At 40.4% G+C, this 25,368-nt stretch overlaps 1 protein-coding gene across 2 annotated transcripts; it reads left to right on the forward strand.

Annotated features, from left to right (window-relative positions):
* The first annotated feature begins 2,561 nt into the window (after positions 1-2,561).
* On the forward strand, positions 2,562-17,805 carry LOC102691761 (gap junction alpha-8 protein). 2 transcript variants are annotated; one of them, XM_015363702.2, is made up of 3 exons: positions 2,562-3,079; positions 13,340-13,386; positions 13,580-17,805. In XM_015363702.2, exon 3 carries the CDS (start codon positions 13,595-13,597, stop codon positions 14,699-14,701), a length of 1,107 nt encoding a protein of 368 aa, XP_015219188.1. In that variant the 5' UTR covers positions 2,562-3,079; positions 13,340-13,386; positions 13,580-13,594; the 3' UTR covers positions 14,702-17,805. The 2 variants fall into 2 exon arrangements, with proteins under 2 accessions (XP_015219188.1, XP_069035060.1); XM_069178959.1 differs by lacking the exon at positions 2,562-3,079 and having other exon boundaries at positions 12,818-13,386.
* Positions 17,806-25,368: the final 7,563 nt, after the last annotated feature.

Below are 25,368 nucleotides of genomic sequence, written 5' to 3' on the forward strand. Positions count from 1 at the left end.
AAGTGAAGCACTCTTCCTCTTCTGGTGCCCCTATTGTGTTTCATGGCTCTGCCTTCCTCCCAGTCTTACCATACACAGAGGAAACTCCACTTCCATTTCCTGGCAGACTGGAGTGAACAATCGATCTTAGTCTCCTTGCTTTATTTGTGATGTGCACCATTCCTAGCATTGCTAAGCACTTTTAATGATTTATTTTCAGGAATCGTGCTTTTTATGCGCTTGTGAGTAAATGGCGTTACGCGTTTTCAGCACTGATTCACGGTTTCCTTTCTGTACAAGTCCCACAGGACCGAAAGCAAGTTCCTTCTCCCTGGCATTGCTGTCAATGACCTGGGAAGGACAAAGACCAGCAACAGCGCTCTTTTAATCTTGTCACAAAATTGTCGCAGTCTTCAGTTGATGACCCCTCAGTAGCTTCACAGTACTTCAGATCTAGGCTAGTTTCCTCAGGTATTCAGTCAATCTCTCTATCACTGTCTCTCTTTGAGACAGGATTATTTCACTGAGCCCTGGGACGTACTGTAGTACTATGCATCCTCTAGTAATCTCACACACCTGCTGAAAGTGAGCACAAGTTTAAATAGGGAGGAGCCTAGCTTTCAGGTATCACGCCTTTAAGGACTGACATCTGGCTTCTCTCAGGTGGTGATTAGGCTGACTGCCTTCGACAGTGTAGCTTGGAATTACATATTTATTTAAGTGGACTCCCATATTCCCTTTCAGGAGAATCATACATGCCTAGATTTGTTCAATAGAGTGAGGTTCAACAAGCTCTTTTAAACTTGTCGATCTGTGGCGTACATTAAGGCCTTGAATTGCTCTGGTGGTATTTACCCTTATTCTCTCCAGTGTAGCAATATTCTTCCTGTGGCATGGGGCATTTCCTATTTAACATGAACTGATTTGATCTATTAGTTTATTCTGTGCTCAAAATGTCTCAGAAGAGACCAATGAATTGGAAGAGGAGTACTCTACTGTTGCCTGGGATGCTGACTGAGCTTGGTTGAGAGATATTGTGTTCTACAATAACATTTTGATATCATACCTAATTATTTTTCATTCCAAAATTTCTCTTTGCTGGAAAAACTGGAGCTAGCGGAAAAACTGAAAAATGACTGTCTTAAAATATAGTATAATAAATATAGTAAATATAGTTAAAATATAGTAAGTTAATTTCTAAGCACATGGACATGCATAGTGTGAAAGAGAGGGACTGTCCAGATCATGTCCCTGTAAACGAAGCTGGTAGACAGACATTTGGAAGATGGTTGAACTGTAATCTCGCACTTCCACTCTCTGATGTATAAATTTGCATCTGCTTTGCTTCCTTCCTGCGCACATCTTTCCCAGTATCTCTCCCTCCAGCCCAACTTCACAAGATGTACAACATTAAGGACACTATTCCTGCAGATCTTTTCTCTCCTCTCATACATTAGACTTCGACCAGACTACTGAAATAGGAGATAAGGAGCTGGAAAGCAGTACAGTTTATTTTTTGTGCTCCTAATTGCAGAACATCATGGCAGAAACAGGAACTGTCCCACACACAAACACGCCTTGATGGCATTGTAAAAATCCCTGGGAAGGGAAATCAGTTTCACAAGAAGCCAGAACTACACAAATGCCAGGTTGTGACTGTAACAACCCAGCAATTCAAATAAACCAAATATTTATTATGGCATCATCAGACCGTATGGGTTATTTAAGCTATTTGTTTGTCTCTGGCTTCTGAACCATGGATGTTTTTTTGCAAAGTATTGTTCGTTGGCAAAATCTTATCTGCGACTGACAACTGACACAGTATCTACACGAACATTTTTTAACATGGTTTCAAGAGATAACAAACCATCCAATTGATAACCTTCCTCTCTTTCCGTTCATTTTATAAGGACTTAAGGGCCTTTTGCCAGGTCTACCAAAGCAAGAAAGAACAAGGCAGCTCTGCTTGATGAATCCAAAATCAACAAATCGCGTTTCCCAACACAATGCTGCCTCTGTAATTTTTGCAGCCAAATGTGAGATTTGACATAATTTAGATGTTTTCTTTGTGCTTTTATTGCAGTGTTGAAAGAATAGCTTCTGCATTAAATGTCTTAAAGGAAAGGATTTGCAGGCAATTAAGTTTAAATGCACATTTCAGATCTTGATGTTTTTATTCCAGTTTCATGTCCTAAAATATAGACATTTTAAACTTCTACTTTATAGTTTGATACTTTTTATACTTATACTTTGAAGAAATAGATCAAGGTCTGATAAGTCTGTTCGTTTTTTTGCATGATGCCAAAAACATATTCCCAAACCTTAAGGAGTTGTCTTTTAATTTCAAAGCCTAATCATCACCATTGAACTCAAAACAATTCACTTTGAAGGAGTGCACGTGGCACATTCTGATTTTCTGTCATCAAAATGAGGTAAGTTTCAGGGGATGTTGATCCTCCCAGTCTGCTGACAACACAAATGACACCATTGTTTTGTATGTCTCCAGCCACCTTCGGGCTCTCTCTGCTATTCCCCGCTGTCATAGCCAGCGTGTATTCCACTTGGATTGTAAATCATGTATCAAGAGCCAAGAACTCAGGCAGAGCCAAGCCTTCAGGATCATGCCTTATTTTAAAAAGGTGTATCAATATGTCTTCACACTACGGCACCCACAGCAGAGATATATTTATTTTTCTATATAGTAGGAACTAAGCACTATGACTTTAACTATGGGTTCAGAGGAGGTGTGTAATGGGAGCCAAGACGAGACAAACACACTTCAAATCCATAACGGGATCTGGAACAGGGACAGGGAATAAAACGAAGGTAACGAGGCCAGGCGCTCCCAGCCCTGGACTCAGATGGTCAGGACACTGTGAGGAAGCCTGAACCATCAGGTCTCTTCTGGACCCGCTGGTGGGTGGGCTTCTGGGCGCCCATCTCCCAGTGCTGAGCCAGGAATAGCGAGAGCGCCGGGCTTAAATAAGGAGACAAAACAGGAGGGAGATGCGCATAATCAACTAAAATACCAAAGGGTCGAAGCTCCCTTAAGAGGAAGGATGACGATCGAGACAAGATGTTTATGATTCATATCAAAAAGGTATGTCAAGATGAACCCTTTCCGGAATTCAAGAGTGAAAGCAGATGTTATGAGTGAATCAACTGAGACTCCATCCCCTGATTCATTTCTAAGCAACCGTAAGACATTTCAGGAAAACATGGTGAAGAAAGTGATTTCAGAGAATTTATTTTTGCTTAGAATGATAACAACATGAAATTCTATCTTCTTTGAGGGATGAAGACAGTCCTTGTTTTACTTGTAATTAACATTTTTGACAATGATACAATATCAGTAAAACAGTATTAGAAACGTTTGTCGATTGATGTCATTACAATAATAATTAATTTTATCACTTGTCTCTTAAAATTAAGCAGTAGTCTTCTCTCTGATCTCCCTGGAACATACTTGACATCATTTGCACAGTCCAAGCAATCCTAGCAGTCCAAGCAGAAGAAACACTGGATTTATCTGGAATTGAAACCCTTTCACACATTTAAAGCAAGTGTCTACATATTTCTAGACTATATTTAATTTTTCTTTTTAATCAAGAACTACTATAATCCAGGAGTATTTTAAATTTTGTTAATTCCATTATCTTTTCATTAATCTAGAGTGCATGTGTAATTTAATCTAGGATTACAGCTAACCAGGGTCTGTGAAACCACCTGCAAGTGCTATAAAACATAAGGGGATAAAGAAACACTCATATATAATTGGGAGCTCCTCAGTGTCAAACTTGGCATGAGAAGGACATGATTGTATCATTCAAATGTTTGCATTACCGTTCTGATGTCATGCATTATAAAGATAAAACTGGGGGTTCTCATTCACTGAGTCCTGAGTGGAGCTGTGGGATCATGCACATCTTTTCAAAACTCTATGCTCTCTCCCATCTGTCCCACCTGAGGCTGATCAAATCCCCAGTTCAGAACAAATAAGCAGCTATTGTGCAAGCCACAGCAATCTCCTGATCTGCAGCCACCTCCAGGCTCTCTGCTATTATACATCACCTACAGTATAAGATCAATGCCTGGCTTTCTCTCTAAAACCACCTACAGGCTTTGTCCATTACATCACCTACTTTGTAATATCAATGCTGAGCTTTCTCTTCCCTCCCTTATATAAAAAGAAGCAACAAGAATAGCTAGGTCACAGAATGATCATTTCAGCTCATTCATGAAACTTAATCACTTTGTTTGTGTGTGTAATATTTTCTAGTTGAGTTAATTTGTTCAGGTAGCTCAGGGAATACTGTCAGACAGTTGTCCAGGGGAAAACAGAAAGGCAGTTTATCAAAGCAATGCACAGTGGTGCAGCATTCCAAAAAGCATGTGCACAGTGCCTTACTCTCAGTTGTCCCTTATAGTATACTTAACTTCACTCTTTATGCATTGCAAAAACTTTGCCACCTGCCTTCTCTTTAATCAGACCCTGAATTCTGCTGTTGTGCTGAATATTCACCCTAGCAGTGGGCCAGCAAACCAGGTCTTTCGCACCAGCATGCTCTCTTCATTTTTATCACCTCGGCGTCGAGACCATACTTAAAAACAGCAGGCTCCAACAAAAACAGCTTGCTTTGTTTGGACTATCATAAACAGAATCTTTTGTGCAGAACTCCGTTTGAGTCGCTTCCTGTGAAATTCCCACTTGTTTGCCACTGTCTTCCTACCCGTAGTTCCAATGGCTTCTGGTACGGTATCTTGCTATGCCCTGACGTTCCAGACCTGACTCAGAGGATCAGAGCTCTCAGCTGGGGTGCTCCATTTTCCTGACAGCTGTCACAGCTAGCAACTGCAAAATCATGTCCACTGCTTTCTTGGGCATTAGTTTCAGACTATATTTAATTACAGTGTTTATTAGTTCAGTCACAAACTCTTCAGTCAGCCTATGCTAAGATTATGTTTTAGTCCTTGGTTTATACATCCAGAAATAGGCCTATTCCAGAATTAATTTATCTTTGAAATATACAGTATTATCTGTGAAACAATTATTAACGTTCATTTTTGTACTATCCCCAGTAATTCAGTATGTATATTATTTATTATATTAACTTGAACTGATTGAATAATATAACCTGCTTGAATAATAAACAATCATTATTTTAGCTAGTATCTCTGGTATGCAGAAGGGTAAAGTAGAACATGTCAAAGATGTACTGTACAAGCAGTTCACTAACATGGAGATTAATATGGACCATTCAATGTAAAATGTGATAGTTACAGTATAGTTACTATAGTACATGATATACTGTATAGTGCATAGTACAGTATATACTATTTTTATAAGATAATGATCTTTGTAAAACTATTTTGGTGGTTGATAATGTCTTTGCATGTGTACTGTTAATATCAGGTGTCCGTCTACAGTATTTCTATTGCAACAGTAAATAAAAAATCATCCAACCAAACTCTTGATAACCCTTAGTATGGACAAGTTATATTTTATTGTTATTTCATGTGCTGGGGACTCTCAGCTACCGCAGATGTGTAGCCCCACCTGCATAGTGCTATATGTAGAGTTTTCTAGTACTAAAATTAAAGATATCCTGAATCTGCATTTGAAGGTTTACTGGAATTCCCAGCTATAAATTCTCAATTTAAGTTCTCTCAATACTCAGAGCAGAGAAATGTAAACGTGTACAAAATCATGTATAATTCTGTAATTTGAAATAAACAGTTTTTGGGAATAAAACTAATCTCTACAACATGTTACTGTCCCTAATGAAAGTGGTTAAAGTACACAGAGAAAAGTGCCAGACAAGTGGAAAGTCATATCAGTGTTATTTTAACACCAATGGGATTACAATGATTGTTTCTGCTTTATATATAATGGCTTGAATTCAATAAAAATAAATGCAGTGATAACAAAATAAACAAAAGCACATGGTTAAGTACTTATTTTGTGGAAGGACATAGAATTGTTAAAGATGTTTTTTTTAACTTTGATGTCACTCTTCCACACCAGTCAAGGGGTGAAGATTCATGATACTTATAAATACCAGGCAGACTTAGATTAAGCAACCGATATAAAACACCACACATGAACCATTCCCATTTCAGTTTATCTTGTAGAAAAGGTCATACTTTACAAGAAAAAAGTTCCTCAGATGACTTTTTAATTTTAGGATCTTCTGAAACACCACACACAATAGCGTTATTCAACAGAAGCACTGCCACCAGGAATCCTGATCTTGTGAGATCTCGAAAAGTAGGCAAGTCTGGGCCTGGTTAGTACTGGGAAAGGAATAGGCAGGCATGACTTCAGAAGTCCTAAAGCTATAAGAATTACACAAGTTGAGATGGCTGAGAGGCAGTTTGAAAGAAAATAATATGTTTTATAAAAGAGAACATGGTCAGTTTGTAAGAAAGCACAGGAAAACCAGGGAATGTAGAAAGAACATGACAAGAGGTCCAAGTACTGATCTCTGGGGAACACCCATAGAGGTTAGACAAGGTGAAGAAAGAGACACCTGACACCTGACAGGAATGATCAGGGAGATAGGAAGAGGCCCAGGCAGCACAGTACCAAAACTAACAAAAGAAGAGGATCTGTTTAACAGGATAGAAAGATGCTGAAACATCAAGTGCAACTGAAACAGAGGAGGGGGAATCTGAATGGGCCAGAAGCAGAGATTAAATAACAGAAAGCAAAGCAGATGCTATGGGATATACAGAGTGGCAGAGTGTCGTGGGTCTAGCACGATCTGTGTAGTGAGAACATTGGATGGTTAGGAAAGAAAATGTTTTTTTTCTTTATAGTGTTAGTAAATGTGAAAGAAAAATCGGGAAAGGATATATTATCACTTCTGTGCTTTCACTTGTGGAAGAAGTGGAACATGAACTGTCAGCTGAACTGGAAATAAAGAATATTTTTTGAAGAAATAAGACCAATATTGCCCAACGGGATTATCAGTGATGAATTACACTTCACCCTTCCCTTGTGATGTCTTCTGTTTTATCTCATGCTTGTGTTTCTGTTATTGAGTGTTGTTTTTCTGCTTCATGTCTCAGTAATTAAAGAATTGAAAGCATTTTTAATAAATTGTGAAATTTATAAATGAAACAGACTTAGCTGTAGTTTCGCATGCTGGGAGCTAGTAAAACTAATGGAGTCATGCTGTATTTATATGCTGTATTTTATAGTCTTGTCCACTGCAGCCCCTGAGTCAATTCCTGCTATCTGTGTGAAATTTGTACAGTATGTTCTCCCTGTGTTCACGTTGGTTTTCTCCAGATGCTCCTGTTTGCTCCCACAGTACAGTATGCTAGTAGGTTAATTGGCTTCTGGAAAATTGACACTCTCTGTGTCTGTGTGTGCCCGGTGATGGACTGACGTCCCATCCAGGGTGTATCCTGCCTTATACCTGTTGCTTGCTGGGCTAGGCTTTAGCTCTCCTGTGGCCCTGTATTAGAAGGGGTGGTTAGAAAATGCGAATGAGTGAATGGATGTGCTAATATTCTCACTGCCAGTAACAGAGAGACTGCTGAAACCATTTGATTTAGAAAGGCTGTGGGTAATCTTCCTCTTCAAAACACAGCTCCACAGCTGAGAATGTTTTATTTTCAAGATTAAAATTTCATGAAAAGACTCTTTGATAAAAAGGCACAGCAAAATCACTCTTCTCCTCAATGTAACAACTTAACATACTGTAACCTCAGCCTTAGATTTGCATTTTGAATTGATTTTGCCTGCCGAGCTCCATGAAACGTCCATAAGGAATGCTCGAAAATCACAGCAGTAACCCTTTTACTGAGGGCTGGAGACTGAACTCCCAGCCGAGCAATGATGACCTCGGCACATCTGAACTGGCCGCGTGTGCCGCATCCGCGACGTGCAGAGCTTTGCCCGTTCGGAATTGTCCGATCATCTTATTGCACGGGTTTTTATTTTTAATTTTTGTCCGTCAGCTAAATGGCGCAGAGCAGGAAACGTGTGGCGTGCCACATGTAGGCAGATTGGTGCAAGATAACTTTGTTCGAAACGGTGCTCCGATTAGCCTGGGTCAGGGGCTGCTTTATTGGCCCAATCTCACCGTCACGCCTGAGCACCCCTTTTCAATAGCCGCAGCGCGCTCCAACGTGACATCATGTCTTTGTTAGAAATCCCAGTGACATTCACAGCCCTGCATGTGGCTAAGCCAGTACCTCCTGCTATGTCAACAAGCACCACTTTTAAAGGGAGGGGTCAGAGCCTCTGGGATATGTACAGCCATTGCTAGCTACAGGTCCCTTGTTCTTGGGGAGAAAAAAACAACATGCACATCTAAACCCACTGGTGCAGATTTATGCACTTACAGCCAATAAAGTAAAGTAAAAATAAAGTTTTTGAAATTTATTGTTATGATAAAATTATTATCATTGCAACAGCTGCTTTGAAGTTAATGTAAAGGATGTCTTGTAAAGCTGAGAAATCGTTAAAGCAGGTACCCTTAATTCACAAGGTGGTAATTGCAAAACTGTATCTATAGAGCACACCCCTGTACTGTAGGTCAGTCTCAAAACACTTAAATTTTCAGGATTTGGCATCCAATACAAACTGAGCCATTAAAAAAAACTATGATATTTCTCTTGTTCCTTGTCAGACAATTTAAAGTAAAGCTGTCTGTAAAATGTACAGTATATATAATCAAAGGGGAATTGTTGTATGTGAAATGCATATGTATGTTGTACAATTAGTGAATATTAATTAGTAACTATTTCACAATGCAGGCAGGGGCAGAACTGACCAAAGAAACTCCTGATTCCACCTTTCAAGGATATAAAGGCAAAGTAAACAGAATTACACCAGTATTACACCAGTAATACTTAAATTACACCTCTTATAAATTACATATTTTGACCTCCTCTCATTAACCAATTCATATATGGAAAACTAATGCAATATTGCACATTCTTTCTTGTTTTTATAACATAATTTCATACTTTGATTCAATACTTAACATTTCACATGCACATGTTTTATGCTTCAGTACAGTATGTCTGCCTACTTTTTATTGGAGGAAGCAGTGGTTAGAATTCTTAACTTGTTACCAGGAGGTTGTGGGTTCGAATCGCAGGTTAAGCATTGCTACTGTGCTATACACCTGAGCCCTGCTGGTAACTCTACGGCTTGTTATTGGAAAATAAGTATTTATTCCCGATTAATTGATCTGGTGAAAAAGAAGTTTATTACTTCACGTTTTTTTCCAATTTAGAAATGGAAAAATCCTTTTGGATGTTGAAATACCCGTATATGAAATCATACACCTGCACTATGTGAAGTGTACTTACTCACCAGTCTGGAATTATTTTATCCTAAAAATTTGAATCACCTGTTGATTTACAACAAAACTAAACTCCTCTGTAGGAAGTGAGGAACAGCATTCGGAAAGAGCCCAAATTCAGCAACACCTAGATGTTAAGTCGATATTAAAGTTAAGTTGATAAAGTCAAGAGAGCACTTTCATTTTTACAATTCATAACAAATACTTCACTTTCTGAGACCAGTGCATTTAGTGGTATTTTGATTGATTACATCCTTTTATTAAGGGTATGTACAGTACACATCAGAGGTTTCAAAGAAATGTGATAAAATGCTTTCAATATTCATTTGAACTGTACAGCCATTTTAGAGTGTTTTCAACATAAATGCCTTTCAGAGGTTTGAAAATCTTTTTTTTCTCTATTTTTATGTTATCGCAAAGTTTTATGCTACCGCTTTGCTCGTGTTTTCTGAGGTCAGATATGAACATTTTCCATTCCTCTTTCAAAGGCAAGTGATTGCCAATGGAAAGAACATAAGAAAAGTCACAAACCAGAGGAGACCATTCGGCCTGTTTAGTTCATTTGTTAATCAGCAGCTGATTGATCCAGTGATCTCATCCAGCTGCTTCTTGAAAGAAACCAGGGTATCAGTTTCTCTCTCACAAACCTCACAAACCTTTGGGTAAAGAAGAGCATCTTGTGTTTGGTTTAAATTCTCTTCCACATAGTATCCATTTATTAGATTTTTCAAACCAGACATGTTTCCAAATAAAGTCAGGCGGACTGGAAAAGTCTGTTTCTTATATTCACATAGTTCACTCTTGATGTTTCACCAAAAGTGTGTCAATAAAAATGACAAAACAATTGTGGCCGTAACGAATAAGAGCTTCCAGAGAGACACTACAGACTCCAGGAACACTGTTTTCTCAAGCACTGCGGCATGTCTAATAGTCGTTATTGTAGCAAGGATAATTTCAGCCCTTGGAAAAGGCTAAAATACTCTTTTTCTATTAACATTTAGAGCTGACATGACATAAATTAACATTAAACCAGCTTATTGTTTCCAACAGGAGGTGAATACTGGTTCTTGGTCCAGATATTCTGCTTTGCACAAACTGTCCACTCTACAGTAAATCAGTCAAATGAGAAGTTTGCTTACACTGGAAAACTGGTCCAAAAAAGGGACTGTTTTCTTTGTTCCTGATGGTCCAGCTTAGTAACACCCTGATGAGAAAAGGTGGTGAAGATGGTGAAGAGTCCACACAGAAGAGAAAATTAGCCACACGATGCATGACATTGAATAAATGTTTGGCTAAGAAGGTATAAGAAATACACAGTGGAGTATATCCTTGCAAGTAAAGAGAAGGTGCAAACGTGATTGGATACTTCTCAAGAACAGTCTTGTCTCTGAGCTTCCTAGAACCACATCTAAGCCTTACTTAAAAACCATGAATGTAAATTAACTGTCCAAAAAGACAGTATGTGTACAACTCATACAGGTTCACTATTTAACAATTGTCACACAATCAAAGCTGGGGATAGACAGCAGTGAGCATAGTGCAGGAAAAAATAAGTAGGGAAAGTAAATAAACTCGGCAATCACAAGCAAGAGTGGAGATACCTACTTTATCTCTGAAAATACATTCAGTAAAAGTAAATATCAGAAGTACATCTCATGATCTGACTGTCCAAATTAGTGTGTTAAACACTCCCTTTTCTCATCAACTGCTACGTGTGAGTTTGCTTTCTTCATGTACAGAGTCTCGCAGAGCAGACTCTCTGGAAACTTTCAAAGGTTTTTTAACTGTACTTCTGTTACTTTGTGAGTTTTATATAAGAACGAGAATCCATGTCCTGTCAATGAAGACAGGAAACAAGACAGGAAACAAATGGCCAGGTGTTTGTGACTGATCAACTCAGCAGTCTTATTGTGACAGAAACTGGCAAATATTTATCTATCTCACCTGACAGAAGTGATACAAAAATAGTCAAATGTAAATATATTTAAAAACAGATCATGCACTAAAGACCCGTCGTCACAAATGAAATATACATTTTCCACTTGACTTTTGTTAACAATGTCAGAAAAAGAAAAAAAGATTTAGTATTTTTTAATACTTTCATTTGTGTGTGATATATTTTGCTGTCCGTCATCCAGATGAGACTGAGGTCCTGACTCTCAGTGGTCATTAAAGATCCCCGAGCATTTCTCAATAAGAGTAGAGAGTTATCCCAGTGTCCGGGTCAAATATCCCCCCTCGGCCTTTACCGTGGTCTCAAAATTGTCCCCATGTACAGTATGACTGGCTTGCATTTGCCCTGCGATGGACAAGCGCCCTGTCCAGGGTGTACCCTGCCTTTGGCTCGTTGCTTGCTGGGAATGCTCCGGCTTCCTGCGACACCGTATGGTATGAAGCAGTCTAGCAAATGACATGACATTACTTATTTTGCTGTGAATAGAATTTTCCCTTATCAGATGGAGCACATTACACATGAGCTAGCTCCACTCACCATGTCTGCCTACTGGATAATATCTACTGTACTGTCTGAGGCTGAGATCAGGTGGCTGAAATTTTAGAGACTCACTGCTCCTATTTTAGATTTGCTTGAATCAACAAGATGGTCACTTAAGGCAACACTTTAAAAAGCTTGCATTACAAACATTGCTGCTGGCTAAATTGACTTCTCAGCCTAACTGGGGTTTGCAAGAACTTTGGTCAATTGCACTTGACCATGGCCTAAATCCATTAGCATTGCAAAGGATTATCTTCAATTGATGTAGCTTAACATACGGTGACTCACAAGCATTAAGGTGTCCCAACTCAGTTATGTCACACACTATCGCTTCATTGAATATTAATAACAGTCTCAAGATAAATGTTAAAAGGAAAAAATAATCAGGCATTTAATTGAATTACCCTTTATTGCCCATAAGGGAATTTGTCTTGCACATCAAGAGCTCAAGAAAATACAGCATATACAACAATAATACAATATAACATAAGTACTTTCAAACAACATTCAACAACATCACACAATCAGAATTCTTCCAGTACCATAAGATTGAAAAATACACAATTAGCTTGTAAAGACTTAATAATAATAATAATAATAATCATAATAATAATCCCTACCTGTTTTTTTCATTGTTCAACAGTTGAGTTTATGCAGTAAAACTCAACTCACATGTGGTTGGGATCTTAACAGGACAGTTGGCATCTGTTATAAAAGTTGGACAACTAGTTTAGTACATTTGTGGCCAGAGAAATAATAAAAACAATTCTCTCTGTCTTAAAACACAATGTAAGCAACACGTCTAATCCTTCCTTTGTTCTTTCATAAATTACCAACACAGGCAACTGACTTTGGCTGTAAATAAACTTTAGAATGGGGGAAACATGAAAATGAACACATAAAATGAGTTTGGGCTATAAAAGTCACACATCTCTCTTATTTTTGTTTTGCCTTTTGCTATTATTGGCAATTTTAGTACAACATTAGATACTTAGGCCGTCGTTTAAAAAGTGTGTTTCTGAACACACTGGGATCATTTTAGCTTAGCTGGTAGAACCTCCTGCTTCACACATTGAAGGCGCTTGAGTCTCTGAATGGTTAGGTGTACATATTCATGTTACCTCTACCAGTCCCATCCAATATACTGTAGGCCCATTTGTTTGTTGATCCTATTGTTTTCTGCGTCACCAATCGTCGCCCACCGAATAAAGACCGTCTGGCTCTGAGCTTAAATATTGCAGGAAACTAAAAACTAACCATCAGACCCGATTCAGTCACGTCTGCTCAGTCGTGCGACAAGGCCAGGGCTTTAGGTGGGAAAGAGAGAGAAAAAAGTTCACTTTCCACCAAGAGTGCCAAGAGAAGGAACGCAACTGCACTGAAGCCTTTTCTGTGGCAAGTTGCCCAACTGAAAGCACTAAACTATACCACTATATCAGCTGGATACTAACGGGAGCTCCTGTCAACACCGTTTTTAGCTTTACTGTGTTAAACGACTACTGGAAATACTTTGTGATAACTTTGTTTTCTTCCACTTTTTCAGATAGAAAGGCCACCACAGGCTGCGTGGTTTTTCGGTTCAACCTTGCAGTAAGTAGCCGAGATCAAAAACAAATTCATCTGAAGCAAATGTTGTCCTGTAGCTCTGTGGACTTCAACGTCATGATTGGTATCTATTGGAATGATTTTTCTGGTTGTAAATGAATCTGAATGAGTTTGTAGAAAGGAATTTGAGTTTCTGTAACGCCATTTTAATATCTTGTTCTTCTCATCCCCCTGACAGGACTGAAGATCGAAAATGGGTGACTGGAGCTTCTTGGGAAACATTTTAGAAGAAGTAAATGAACATTCCACTGTGATAGGAAGGGTATGGCTAACCGTGCTCTTCATTTTTCGGATTTTAATCCTTGGCACGGCAGCTGAATTCGTGTGGGGAGACGAACAGTCGGATTTCGTTTGCAACACCCAGCAGCCCGGTTGCGAGAATGTCTGCTACGACGAAGCCTTCCCCCTCTCCCACATCAGACTCTGGGTCCTCCAGATCATCTTCGTCTCCACGCCCTCGCTGGTGTACGTGGGCCACGCCGTGCACCACGTCCGGATGGAAGAGAAGAGGAAGGAGAGGGAGGAGGCGGAGATGAACGAGGAGAGGCTGCCTCTCGCTCCTGACCAAGGCAGCGTGAGGACCACCAAGGAGACCAGCACCAAAGGCAGCAAGAAGTTCCGCCTGGAGGGCACCCTGCTGAGGACCTACATCTGCCACATCATCTTCAAAACCATCTTCGAGGTGGGCTTTGTGGTGGGCCAGTACTTCCTCTACGGCTTCCGCATCCTCCCTCTGTACCAGTGCAAGCGATGGCCCTGCCCCAACACAGTCGACTGCTTTGTTTCCCGGCCCACCGAAAAGACCATCTTCATCCTCTTCATGTTGGCGGTGGCCTCCGTCTCGCTCTTTCTCAACATTGTGGAGCTCAGTCATCTGGGCCTGAAGAAGATCCGCTTCGCCTTCAGGAAGCCTCCCCAGCTGCAGGGGGACCTGGGTGCCGAGAAACCCTTGCACTCCGTCACCGTCTCCTCTATCCAGAAAGCCAAGGGGTACAAGCTGCTGGAGGAAGAGAAACCAGTCTCCCACTTCTACCCCCTCACAGAAGTGGGGGTAGAAGCCAGATGCCTCCCCACGCCTTTTGAAACTTTCGAAGAGAAGGTCAACGACGTGGGCCCATTGGAAGACATCTCAAAGGTCTACGATGAGACTTTACCCTCGTACGGTCAGACTACAGAGCCAGAGGAGGAAGTTCTAGAGGAGGCGCCTGCAGAAGCCACTGAGACAATAGAAGACACCCGACCCCTGAGCAGACTGAGTAAAGCAAGCAGCAGGGCCAGGTCAGATGATTTAACAGTATGAGCCTGACAATGCAGCAGGCAGAGAAAATTGATAGTACGTTTATTGTAAAACAGATCTCAATTTACCAAAATGAATTCAAGCACCAGCTAGGTCCAATATTTTCCAAGAACACAAAATCAGTCTCGTTTAAAAAAAAGGGGAAAAGCGCAAGCTCATAAGAAAACTTGAATCCTTTTTAATAAGATTACTTCAGTAGCATTTTTTGGGTAACACTTTCATTGACAAGAATACAATTGGGTCAGCTAAAATGTCAGGACAGCGGTAGAGTATAAGACCCAAACAGTTTTTAATTTAAGAGCTAATGTGCTGTTTTTAAAATTGCCTCCTTTTCTATCAGAAGATTTTTTTAAAAAAAAATCACAGATGTCTGATGTTTACATTTTGAGTCTGTTGTGAGTAAAATGTGTTTACAGAATACTGAAGATGAAAAAGCAGGGGATTACTGTTTCACAGTCAAAACAACTAGTGCTTATGTCTCATGGATTTCTAACTCCACCTTTACATTTATTGAACAGTTTACAACTGAATAAATTAAATTGAGTACTCCTTCTGTACTACTGTAAATAGGAGAAGATCATTCCATATTACACATTTCCATTATTAAATTATGGAAACTAAAATTACAATAGTATGCTTTGGTCATAGTTTATAAGAATACAAGAGTTAAGTGACCAACACACACACATTATATAAATATTAGATAAATATGTGTGTCTATTTATATAATATTATCTATCTTTCCACTCGGAATAGACCTTTTCTCATTTATATTGCTAACTATTAGAGCTGGAAACAACTGCCGGCTGAATCTATTTTTTTCTCCCTGCACAAACACCATGTAATTCTGACAAAAATCTGCTTAATCAGCACAAAACACTGAAAAGCCAGACTCCATAAAAAAGACCTCATCACAGAAAACACCTTTCCCTACGGTAAAAAAATATTTTAAAATGCTTTTAACGGTTTGTTCAACCTATTTGTATTCTTTTAACTTAATGCACTTCCACTTCTTAAAAGATATATAACTGGAGATGAATCTGCTCGGCCAAAACATGTCATATCAAAGACTCCTGCTATCTGTGACTTAATACATGCTTCCAAGTGTTTTCAACTGGATAATTTTAGGAAATGAGAACGCCACCAGAATGGACACCTGATATTTAATTTCTAAAATGTTTTTTAAAGGAAAGGGGCAAAATATCTTCCTGTACCTCACAGCTCTTTTACTAAGGTGAACTGACCGAGTGATACATTAGACACAACACATTTTTCATTTTTCAAGAATGCTTTTCATACACTGCAAATTCCAACTGTGTTGCTAAGGTGTGCATGGAGACTCTGATGGGATTGTCTCTCCTTTTCCTCATCACCTTAACTTTCATCTCCAAATGTCCCTGTGTAGAAATATTAAATAAAGCAGCTGCACTTATTTTCCAGAATACCCCCATAACATAGCAATTGCAACAGCGGGCTACCATAGACCACTCTAATACAATCCATACTTATTCATTTAAAGAAATATGAGATAAAACAACACATTCACCATGTCCAAATGCCTGAAATACATTTGAAATACATAGTGCCTATTTTTTAATGAAAAAACATTGTATAATGGAAGGAAACCTTTACTAAGAGAGGAAAAATGCAAAATATGTTACAATGTTATATTGCTGCTTTTTTCAAATGTTTCTTAAAACGCTTTGAAAATGATTTTCCTAAATGTTTCCCTAGACAGTGTGACCATCACAAATCACAGATTTCTCTGGGAGAATTAAAGTTCTGTGTACTTATTTTTTACAGTTGAGCAAAGAGAAAAACAGACGGTATCTGGAAAGTGGTGACAAACAGTAAATGTAATTGTGTTATATATGCTTACTAAAATGTCTTCCTGAGTTAATGCAGTGGACTGCTCAGAGAGGCATACCCCATAAAAAGTCATGAACATTTCAAGTGCAGCAGAAAAGCAACACTGTCATTTGTGTCTGCTGTCTTCAGCTGATCTCAGAGCCATAACTAAACCAGGAAAAGAGGCTAGCTTCCTGATTAACCAAGACCTGAGTCATTTCAAATAGAGAAGTAAGCTTGCATAAATGGTCGATTGTGTGTTCAACAGCTGTACTAAATTGTGTGCCATGACCAATTTTAATGTTAATTTTGATATTACTGCTAACACAAAGCAAAACAAAACACCCCTGTCAGTCAGCATGGCCAAGGATCCTCAGATATGTATCATTTCATTCTGTCTATATAGGAAAATGTTATTTATTTAAGAAAATATCTGCATTATTATTTATTGTTAAATCACTGATGCCTTGCCTTCAGCGCTCATTTGCTATTGGGGAATATTTATGTTGTCTGTAGGAAATATTGGGATAAACTGTTGTCTAGTCTACAGTACAGCACTTGGTAGAGCCCAGAGCTGAAACGTCTAAAAAGTAGCTGACTTGTACATTTAAAGGGAGAACAAGAGCACTTCTTCAACTGTGAACTCCATTGGGTTTGTAGTTGAAAAGAAGGAAGCAATATCAACAGCTCACTGTTAATCACATGGTACAGACATGAGTAGCAAATTATTTTGCAACAGCTCTTCTCAGGGTATGGACACCCAGCAGTATAAGGGTTGCAGAACAAGTAATGGCAGTGATCCGTAGTACAGAGCAGACTGAGAGAACTGCAGACTGCCTCAACACAGCCCAGTCAAAGAATGTGCCAGTGAAAACCTCTACTAATTCAGTGACCTCTGTCAGTCTTGAATCTTAACATTTGTAAAATCCAGGAATCCTGCAAGTGACAGCTTGGGTAGAAGGGTAAGAGATTATACTTGGTTGATCTTTTTAGCAATATTTATGATTTATCTAACTTTTTTAAAGGCATCATGTGACAAGAGAATGGCATAAGAATTGTACTATGAAAGGCATTTCGATATCAAGCCTCATGAAACCCACACTAAAAGTTGTTAGACTCTTTAGAACACTTTTTTTAATCAGACCAAAACTGATTTTTACTAACCTGTAGCCCTCTTTGATCATAGTTGTGTGCAAGTATCTTCCTTTGAAAAACTGTGAATGCAGCCAATAAAGGTAATAAAGATTATACAAAATAAAGAGTGTCATGGACAGGTGCTTCTTTGTCTTGATTTTACTGCAGCTTTGCTCCCAAAGGCCTCCTCTTGGAAACAGAAACTTGTCCAGTTAAGGCCAAGTTGATGCAGGTCCTTAATATCTGTAATGAAAACCCACAGACACGCCGGACCAGGACTAGACGCCTCTGATCTGAAAGTCTTTGGAAGGAGCCAGTCCTATCACGCCTTCTACATCTAGAGGGCGCTCCCTCTCTGTCCTGTTCCTATTGTCCCTGTGCTTACTCGTCCTTCCGGTGTGTCTTGTTGTTTGGGGCTGTACATTTCCGGGTCTGCCTTTCCCTACTGTTCGCCATTGGGATCGGTTGTCGAGAGGCTCGTCTCACCTTTCCTACCTGAGGTCTTATGTCTCGTCCCCGACTCCGCCCGATACCAGGAGCCCGGAGCGAACCCCCACGTATGCTCCGTTCCACCCGCTACGCATAGGGTCTTCCTGTTCTGCCGGTCTCTCCGCGGATAGCCTCTGGCTTCCGCGATAAGTCCAGGCTTTCCCTGTCCTGGATCTTGTCATTCCAGAAAAAAATGCTGCTTTTCCAATCGGCAAATTCTCACGTCATTGAACCCTAAACTGCACTAGTAATTAAATTGATTAATTGGAGTTGATTTAAAAGAATAACACAGCTCCCTACAACATGCAGCTTTCCAGTTACTTAGTAGTTGAGTAAAAACTCCTACCAGTGCAACAAAAGAAAACTAACAGAACAAAATCATCAATTTATGAGTTAAGTAACCAGCTCAGGTTGTTATGAAATCATTAGGCATTGGAGTCATGGATTCCTGCTCCAGTAAGCAACAGCAACATGACATTGTCCTGCTGTACCAAGGATTATTTTTCATTGTCAGCTGTAGGTTTTATTGGGCACCATAGTAAAGTAATTCTGTATTAATGGCCTGTAGGGTAGGACTCAGAGACTGTACTCCCATGGGCTGAACATCATATCAGTTAAAGACATGTGAACTGTGTTCAATTGTTCCAGCTGGGCATTCATGTTCTCAGTTTGAATGAAAACCATCAGTCTCAAAATATAGTAGTAAGAGTTGTGTGTTGTGCTTTACATTCTAAGTGAAGTATCTTGCTCAAGAGCACAACTACAGTGTCCCGTCTAACCCCAATTCCATCACACTGTTGAGTTTGTCGAAACAGAAAACTTGGTATATTTCTGTTTTGTGCTTTCATATCAGAAGTGCCATAACACAGATTAAGGAAATGAGGATCCTAATATAATTACTAAAACATAAAACATTTATCTGAGACCTCCTTGAGAGATGCAAATTCTCACAATACTGAAAACACCCAAGTGCTTTTCACTGCTGGGTAATCTTCTGAAACACTCAGATAAAACCATCAGGAAAATATCTAGCATATTAAGAAAAGTATAGTCTTTTAGGAAAGGAAAGTCTGGTTATATTTTGCTGAGCTGCAAACAACTACGTTTTCTTTGCCTAAAGAAGAGAAAGCTGCATTTTTGGTAATGTCTAAAATATCAGCTGTTTACTTGCACCGTGTTTATATATCTCGTGTCCTAAAAAAGTACAGTATGTGACTGCCTTGAGGAAATATGGAGTGAATTTATTTGTGGGTAACTAGACCCTGGAACACAGGTCGTTCTTTGAGAGGAGTGGCAGATCATTAACACAACTCTGGCCATTCATGTCATTTTGAAAAGAGAAAGCTACGAGTAAACCAGCATTGTGATCGTGAGATTATTATTCTCAAAATTAAATTCATATTCAGATACGTTTTGAGCGACTGTAGTTTTAAAAATTAGACATACAATTTACACAACACTGGTAGTGAGAAGAAAAATCTTTTGAAGGAAGCATAGAGTAATTACGCCTCCAATTCCAAATTATAAAACACCGTGGTTACAAAAACACGTTCAGGCCAGCGCTACACTACAATAATCCTTTATTTTTTATGTTTATTTTTGTCATGGTTGCAACATCGTGGAGAATTTATTTTACAAAGCACGTACTGTACAAGGTTAAGTAACGTAAAAAGTGTTTCACTGCCCTCTAGTGGATCTGGATTTTTATGATGAAGGTCTTTTTATAAAATAAACACCTATTTCTCACGTCACAAGATGAAGAAATTTCGCTTTTAATCAAATGTACTGTATTTCTATTCATAAAAACAAATACAGTGGTGAAAACGACATGCTTTTAACCCAGGAATGCTCACTGACAGGGTGTTCAACTTCATGTATACAAAAGACAGTACACGAGCTCCTTTAGATTATTTTGAGATTAAGTTTTTCTGAGGCAATGCAACTTTATTTTATGATTGCATATATATTGCAAAATATTAAAGTAGTAGGTAATATGGTTCACAAATGAATGATCGCGTTTTAACGCAATACCATTTTAGGGAAGCGCATTGCTGCCATCAAGAAAAAAACTCGTTTATGCGAGATAGTATCTCGTTTATACGAGAACACATTTAAAACACAGTAGTTAATTTGTGAACAATTAATTAATTATTACACTTATATAGCACTTTTCTGGACACGCCACTCAAAGCACTTTACAGGTAATGGGGTCTCCCCTTCACCACCACCAATGTGCAGCATCCACCTGGATGATGCGATGGCAGCCATAGTGTGCCAGAACGCTCACCACACATCAGCTATCAGTGGGGAGGAGAGCAGACTAATGTAGCCAATTCATAGAGGGGGATTACTAGGAGGACATGATTGGTAAGGGCCAATGGGAAATTTGGCCAGGGTTTCACCCCTACTCTTTTCAAGAAACACCCTTGGAATTTTGATGATGACAGAGAGTCAGGACCACGATTTTACGTCTCATCCGAAGGACGGCGCCTGTTTACAGTATAGTGTCCCCGTCACTATTTTGGGGCATTTGGACCCACGCGGACCGCAGGGTGACTGGCCCCACTAACACCTCTTCCAGCAGCAACCTTAGTTTTTCATAGGAGGTCTCCCATCCAGGTACTGACCAGGCTCACACCTGCTTAGCTTCAGTGGGTTGCCAGTTGTGAGTTGCAGGGTGATATGGCTGCTCATCAATACAGTAGGCTAATGTCGCCTACTATATTAATACTGTATATTGCTTTGTACTGTATATGCAATAATATTGGCCCATGCAAAGTAGCATTGACTTTAACAACAGTAGAATATCGTCACACTCAAAAGGAGCACATGTTCTGTTGTTTTTCTCCGTTTCTCTGACAAGTAGAAATGACACGGCTTGATGTGAATGCATTTTTGCATTTTAAATAACTTTGATTTAAATCAATTTTTCATTTTTGTATTAATTGTTCTAATTTGAAATTTATTCAATAAAACTGAAGTTTTTTTCCAATAAACTCTATAGCCCCAATATATATGTACATGTATAATTATTTATATGGAACATACATTTCTCAACCAAAACGGGTAAAGAACACAAATTCGGGTTGTGTAATCACCTGGCCGATTTCTTTTGCTGGTCACTAGGTGCTGCAAACGTTTTAGATTAACAGTGGTGCAAATCCTGTAGATCAGATTACTTCCTTGTGCAGAAATGGAAGGGACTTCTCTTGTGCTGCTCTTTTGCACAAAAAGTAATTTCTCTAGTAGATAATGAACTTTGTGGTATGTGGTTGGCATGGTGGTGCATGGGTTAACATTGCTGCCTTGCAGTGCTGGGTGTTACGACCACAGCCCCGCAGAATGTCTTGACTCACAGTTGCCATGGCAAACCATCGCATTCACAAGAGGGCTCACGCCAGGGTTTGCCGCCGCTCTGACCAGACCTGGTTGGGGTGATCCGACCTAACGAGCAATTCTGATTTCAACTATTCCATTGCTCTGTATCCCAGAGGCACCACTTAGGCATCGATTTGTCGTCGTTCCTTCCAGTCTCCACTGTTCTCTACGTTCTTGTAGTACTTGCCTCTACGTTCTCCATTACTCTCCCATCCCGTGGGCTGTAAGCTTCAGCGGCTTTTCACGCGCAGTCATTCCACCCTGGAGTAGCACACCTCTGCAGCCCCCTTCTCATGGAGCTCGGCAACAGGAGTCCACTCCGAAGTCAAGGGGGCGACACCCCACGAGCCAAGACTCTCCTCTTTCTGTACAGGCTTCTGAACTCCAGGGCTCCTCACCAAATACCCTCGCCCTTCTCCCCTGAGATAGCCCGCCGTGCTACTGCAGCTCCAGTTCCAACTCTTCACTCCGTTGCACACTCCAGTTTGTACGGCGGCTCCTGGCCTTCACCCTGGAATCTATGCCACTGGCCCCATCTTATCTGCTGATCATCCGGCTTACGTCGGGGGTAGCCTTTGTCATCCAGCACCCCAGGGCTCTCTCCGTGCAGTCATCCTCCCTCAGACTAGCAGCCCCATTCCTGTCCCGTAGGGAGTCCTGTACACTGGCCATCCCTCCGGCTGTCTTCATCCCTGCCCTCGCTTCAGGGAAGCCTTTCTCCACTTCTCCAGGGCTCTTTCCTTCTTCTCAGCCTCTCTCTTCAGGCTGCCTGTGTCACTCTTTTTTTTTCTATTCTGTCCTTCTTAGCCACCTTTCAGCTTCCAGCAGAGCCCTTCCTTCGCTTCCTAGGGAGCCAGGCATTATGAACGCACTCCATGGCAGAAAGAGCCACACCCCGTTAGCCTGGACTGGGAGCCCCCCGCTGCTCCTGTGCTGAACATGGGTTCCAGGAGATGAGAGGGGCCTTGAGGAGGGGTCACTCTGTTACCCACTCCCTGCAGACGTCTCCCTAGGTTGGGAGTATCCAATGTCAACCAGACTTGGAGCGATGAACACAGGAGATGAAGCTGACAGCATACACCTGCCCCGGCCTGGCCAGGCTTGGAGCAGACACCACCCCAAGAGAGTGCGCCTTGAATCACTGGCTCCTGAGCCCTCCACTGAGGGCAGGTCTCCTGCCTTCCCGGTATTTGGTGAAACCTCTCAGTGAAGCCTTTTCGGGTGAAGCACAGCTGTGATTCCAGGAGCTCGGTAATAGGAATTCGCTCTAAACGACACCTCCGTGCTCAGTGCTTGGAGGCTCCGAGTTTCTGGTTAGAGAGCCAAGCTGAACAGTTTAAATTGAGGCTGGTGCTGTGCTAGGCCAGCCTTTTTCTTTTTTCACCAGGGGTTCAGAGAGCTGGTATTTCCTAAGAACATCGCGCCTCACCTATTCTTTTTCGCCTCACTATCTTCGCTCCGCTGGGCAGTATTCCTTTTTTTATTTTTGTTAATTGTCTTTCGCGTCGGCCTGACAAATCTGCCTGCCTGCACCTCAGGCTATTTAGAAAGGCTGTCCACCAGACCTGGGTGTCTCTTTTCCCAAGAGCCTGGTGATAGGAATCCACTTTGAGTGACAGCCCGCGATCAGAAGCTGACTGGCTGTGGTGGGCAGATTCTCTGATGGCTGGAAACTTGCTATGCAGCCTTTCTCATTTTTTCGCCTGGGGTTCATTCGGCTTTGCTACAGACTGTCGCTTCTTTGCCTTTTTGCTTTCATTAGTGACTGGCTAGGGTTATCTAAGCCCTGCTGGCCAGTAATTGATTATTCTATCAGCACTTCATTTCACTGCACTTTACCTCTGTCCTCTGAGCCCCAACCACTCAGGTCTCTACGGGCATCTGCGCCACTCTCCAGTCTCTTGAGCTTGCATTCAGTCCAATCACCACTCCTGTTGCTACTGTATATTCAGCTGCTTAGTAAAACTGCGGTGCCGGGCTCAATTTCTGGAGTGCTGTCTGTGTTGAGTTTTTGTTCTCCTTGTTTTTATGTGGGTTTCTTCTGGGTTCTCTGGTTTCATCTCACAGTCCAGAGACATACTGGAAGCTTCAGAGAGAACTGGCCCTGGTGTCAGTGCATGCATGTCTGTGTTTCACTTCCCTGAGATTAAAGCATTCTACTTTATTTTAATATTTAAATGCACTCCCTGACTATTTACTCTATTAGTTATAGTTGATTTAATAGTTCATACTGTATATAAGTAGTGTGCTTAGTGTAACATTAATTATTAACATTATCATTGTGTTTGTACCCAGCCTTAAAAAGTGTCACTATAGAACTATTGGTAACACACGGTGCAGTAGAATTATTGTACTGTTAGGATTACATAGAATTATCAGGATTTGAGTTAAAATGCCATAGATTATCCCCTTCATGGAAAATGAAGGCTACTTGTCATTTTCAGAGAGCACTGTTTGGTACATAAGTATATATAAGAATATAAAGAATAGAATTAAGATGGAGGATTTCATTTATCTAATTCTGCTGAAGACCCTATCAGTTTTTTTCTTTAAGGATATTAGTGCATTGGAATCGATGAAAGGGTTGAAACGTGTTTAAGACCCTCCCAATCCTTTATGTAAAGAAGATCTCAGTCTTCACTGCATATAATTTCCTCTTGTGGCGCCTAGCTCAGCCAGAGAATGTATCTGGTTGCTGTTCTCTGGAATGTCTTGTTTGCTATGTACAGTAGCAAACCAAATTGTATACAACGTCTTTCTAATATATTGTACAACTTAATTCATAACAATTTCTCTAGATTCAAACTCGAAGCTTTTGACTGTTTATACTAACATTTTGCTCTGTCTTGTACCTTGCATTTATAGTGCATATGTTTGCTTCTTGCATGTACCATTCCTCACTTACCTACAGTAAATATCATTTGCCATGTGGGTGATATATCCTGTCTCAGTCTTTTTGAATTTAATTTGTTGTTTCTGCTATACCTATTAAAAAAGGCAAGTTTCTTAACTAAACAAGAATGTAACAGAAATGAGGAACACTATCATCCACAGTACGAACCCCTGTGGACTACACTGAATGCATCATCTATTATAACAATGGAGGTTCTTGGGAGGAGCCACGGCAAACATCGGGAAAAGTCAACACCCCGTTTGAGAGATAGGAGGCACCGGTGTGAGGTTAGGAAAAAGAGAGAAACAAAAAGGAATAGAAGGAAAAATACACCACTTGGACTGTCCCTATTTAGCAGGGTCCAGACTGGAGTAAAAAGAGAATGAGTCCTAAAAACTCAGCCTACCCTGGTGAGGATACATGGAGGGACAGGGGAGGAAAGGTACGGCCTGTATCAGTAAGGATAAACGACAGGACAGGGAAGGAGGAGAAAAAAACAACAACAACCTTACGTTCTTTCTCCACAATCCCCTACAGGACTGTAACTCTAATATTCTTCCCTTGCGGGGAGAACTAGAGTCCTGCTATCTGGTCCCTTTGGGGAGGTGTTCAGTGTGTTCTTAAACAGTTCCCAAAGCTGTGGCTCATTCAAAATTAACCGCAACAGCTGTGGTTGTCAAGGCAACGCATCACCTTTAGCCAAGGGCTCCACTTCCACACTGAACATGCCCCACTTAATGCCACACTGTCCAGTATTTTCTATTCATGAACCATTTCTCAATCCAAATGAACGCAGAACTTGAATGTCTGCAGCTACAATTTCCATAACATTGCATGTAATTGAAGAAATATGTGACTTGACTTTGTCAGCTTGTTTGTGAGTGGGTGCTACAGTACACCTGGAATTGTCAGTATTATGACCCCTGCA

The sequence above is a fragment of the Lepisosteus oculatus genome, chromosome 15 (assembly GCF_040954835.1).
Source record: "Lepisosteus oculatus isolate fLepOcu1 chromosome 15, fLepOcu1.hap2, whole genome shotgun sequence".
Lineage (NCBI taxonomy): Eukaryota > Metazoa > Chordata > Actinopteri > Semionotiformes > Lepisosteidae > Lepisosteus > Lepisosteus oculatus.

What these genes read in the sequence shown, in the direction of transcription:
- LOC102691761 (XM_015363702.2), top strand. Translation starts at nt 13,595, where the DNA reads ATGGGTGACTGGAGCTTCTTGGGAAACATTTTAGAAGAAGTAAATGAA.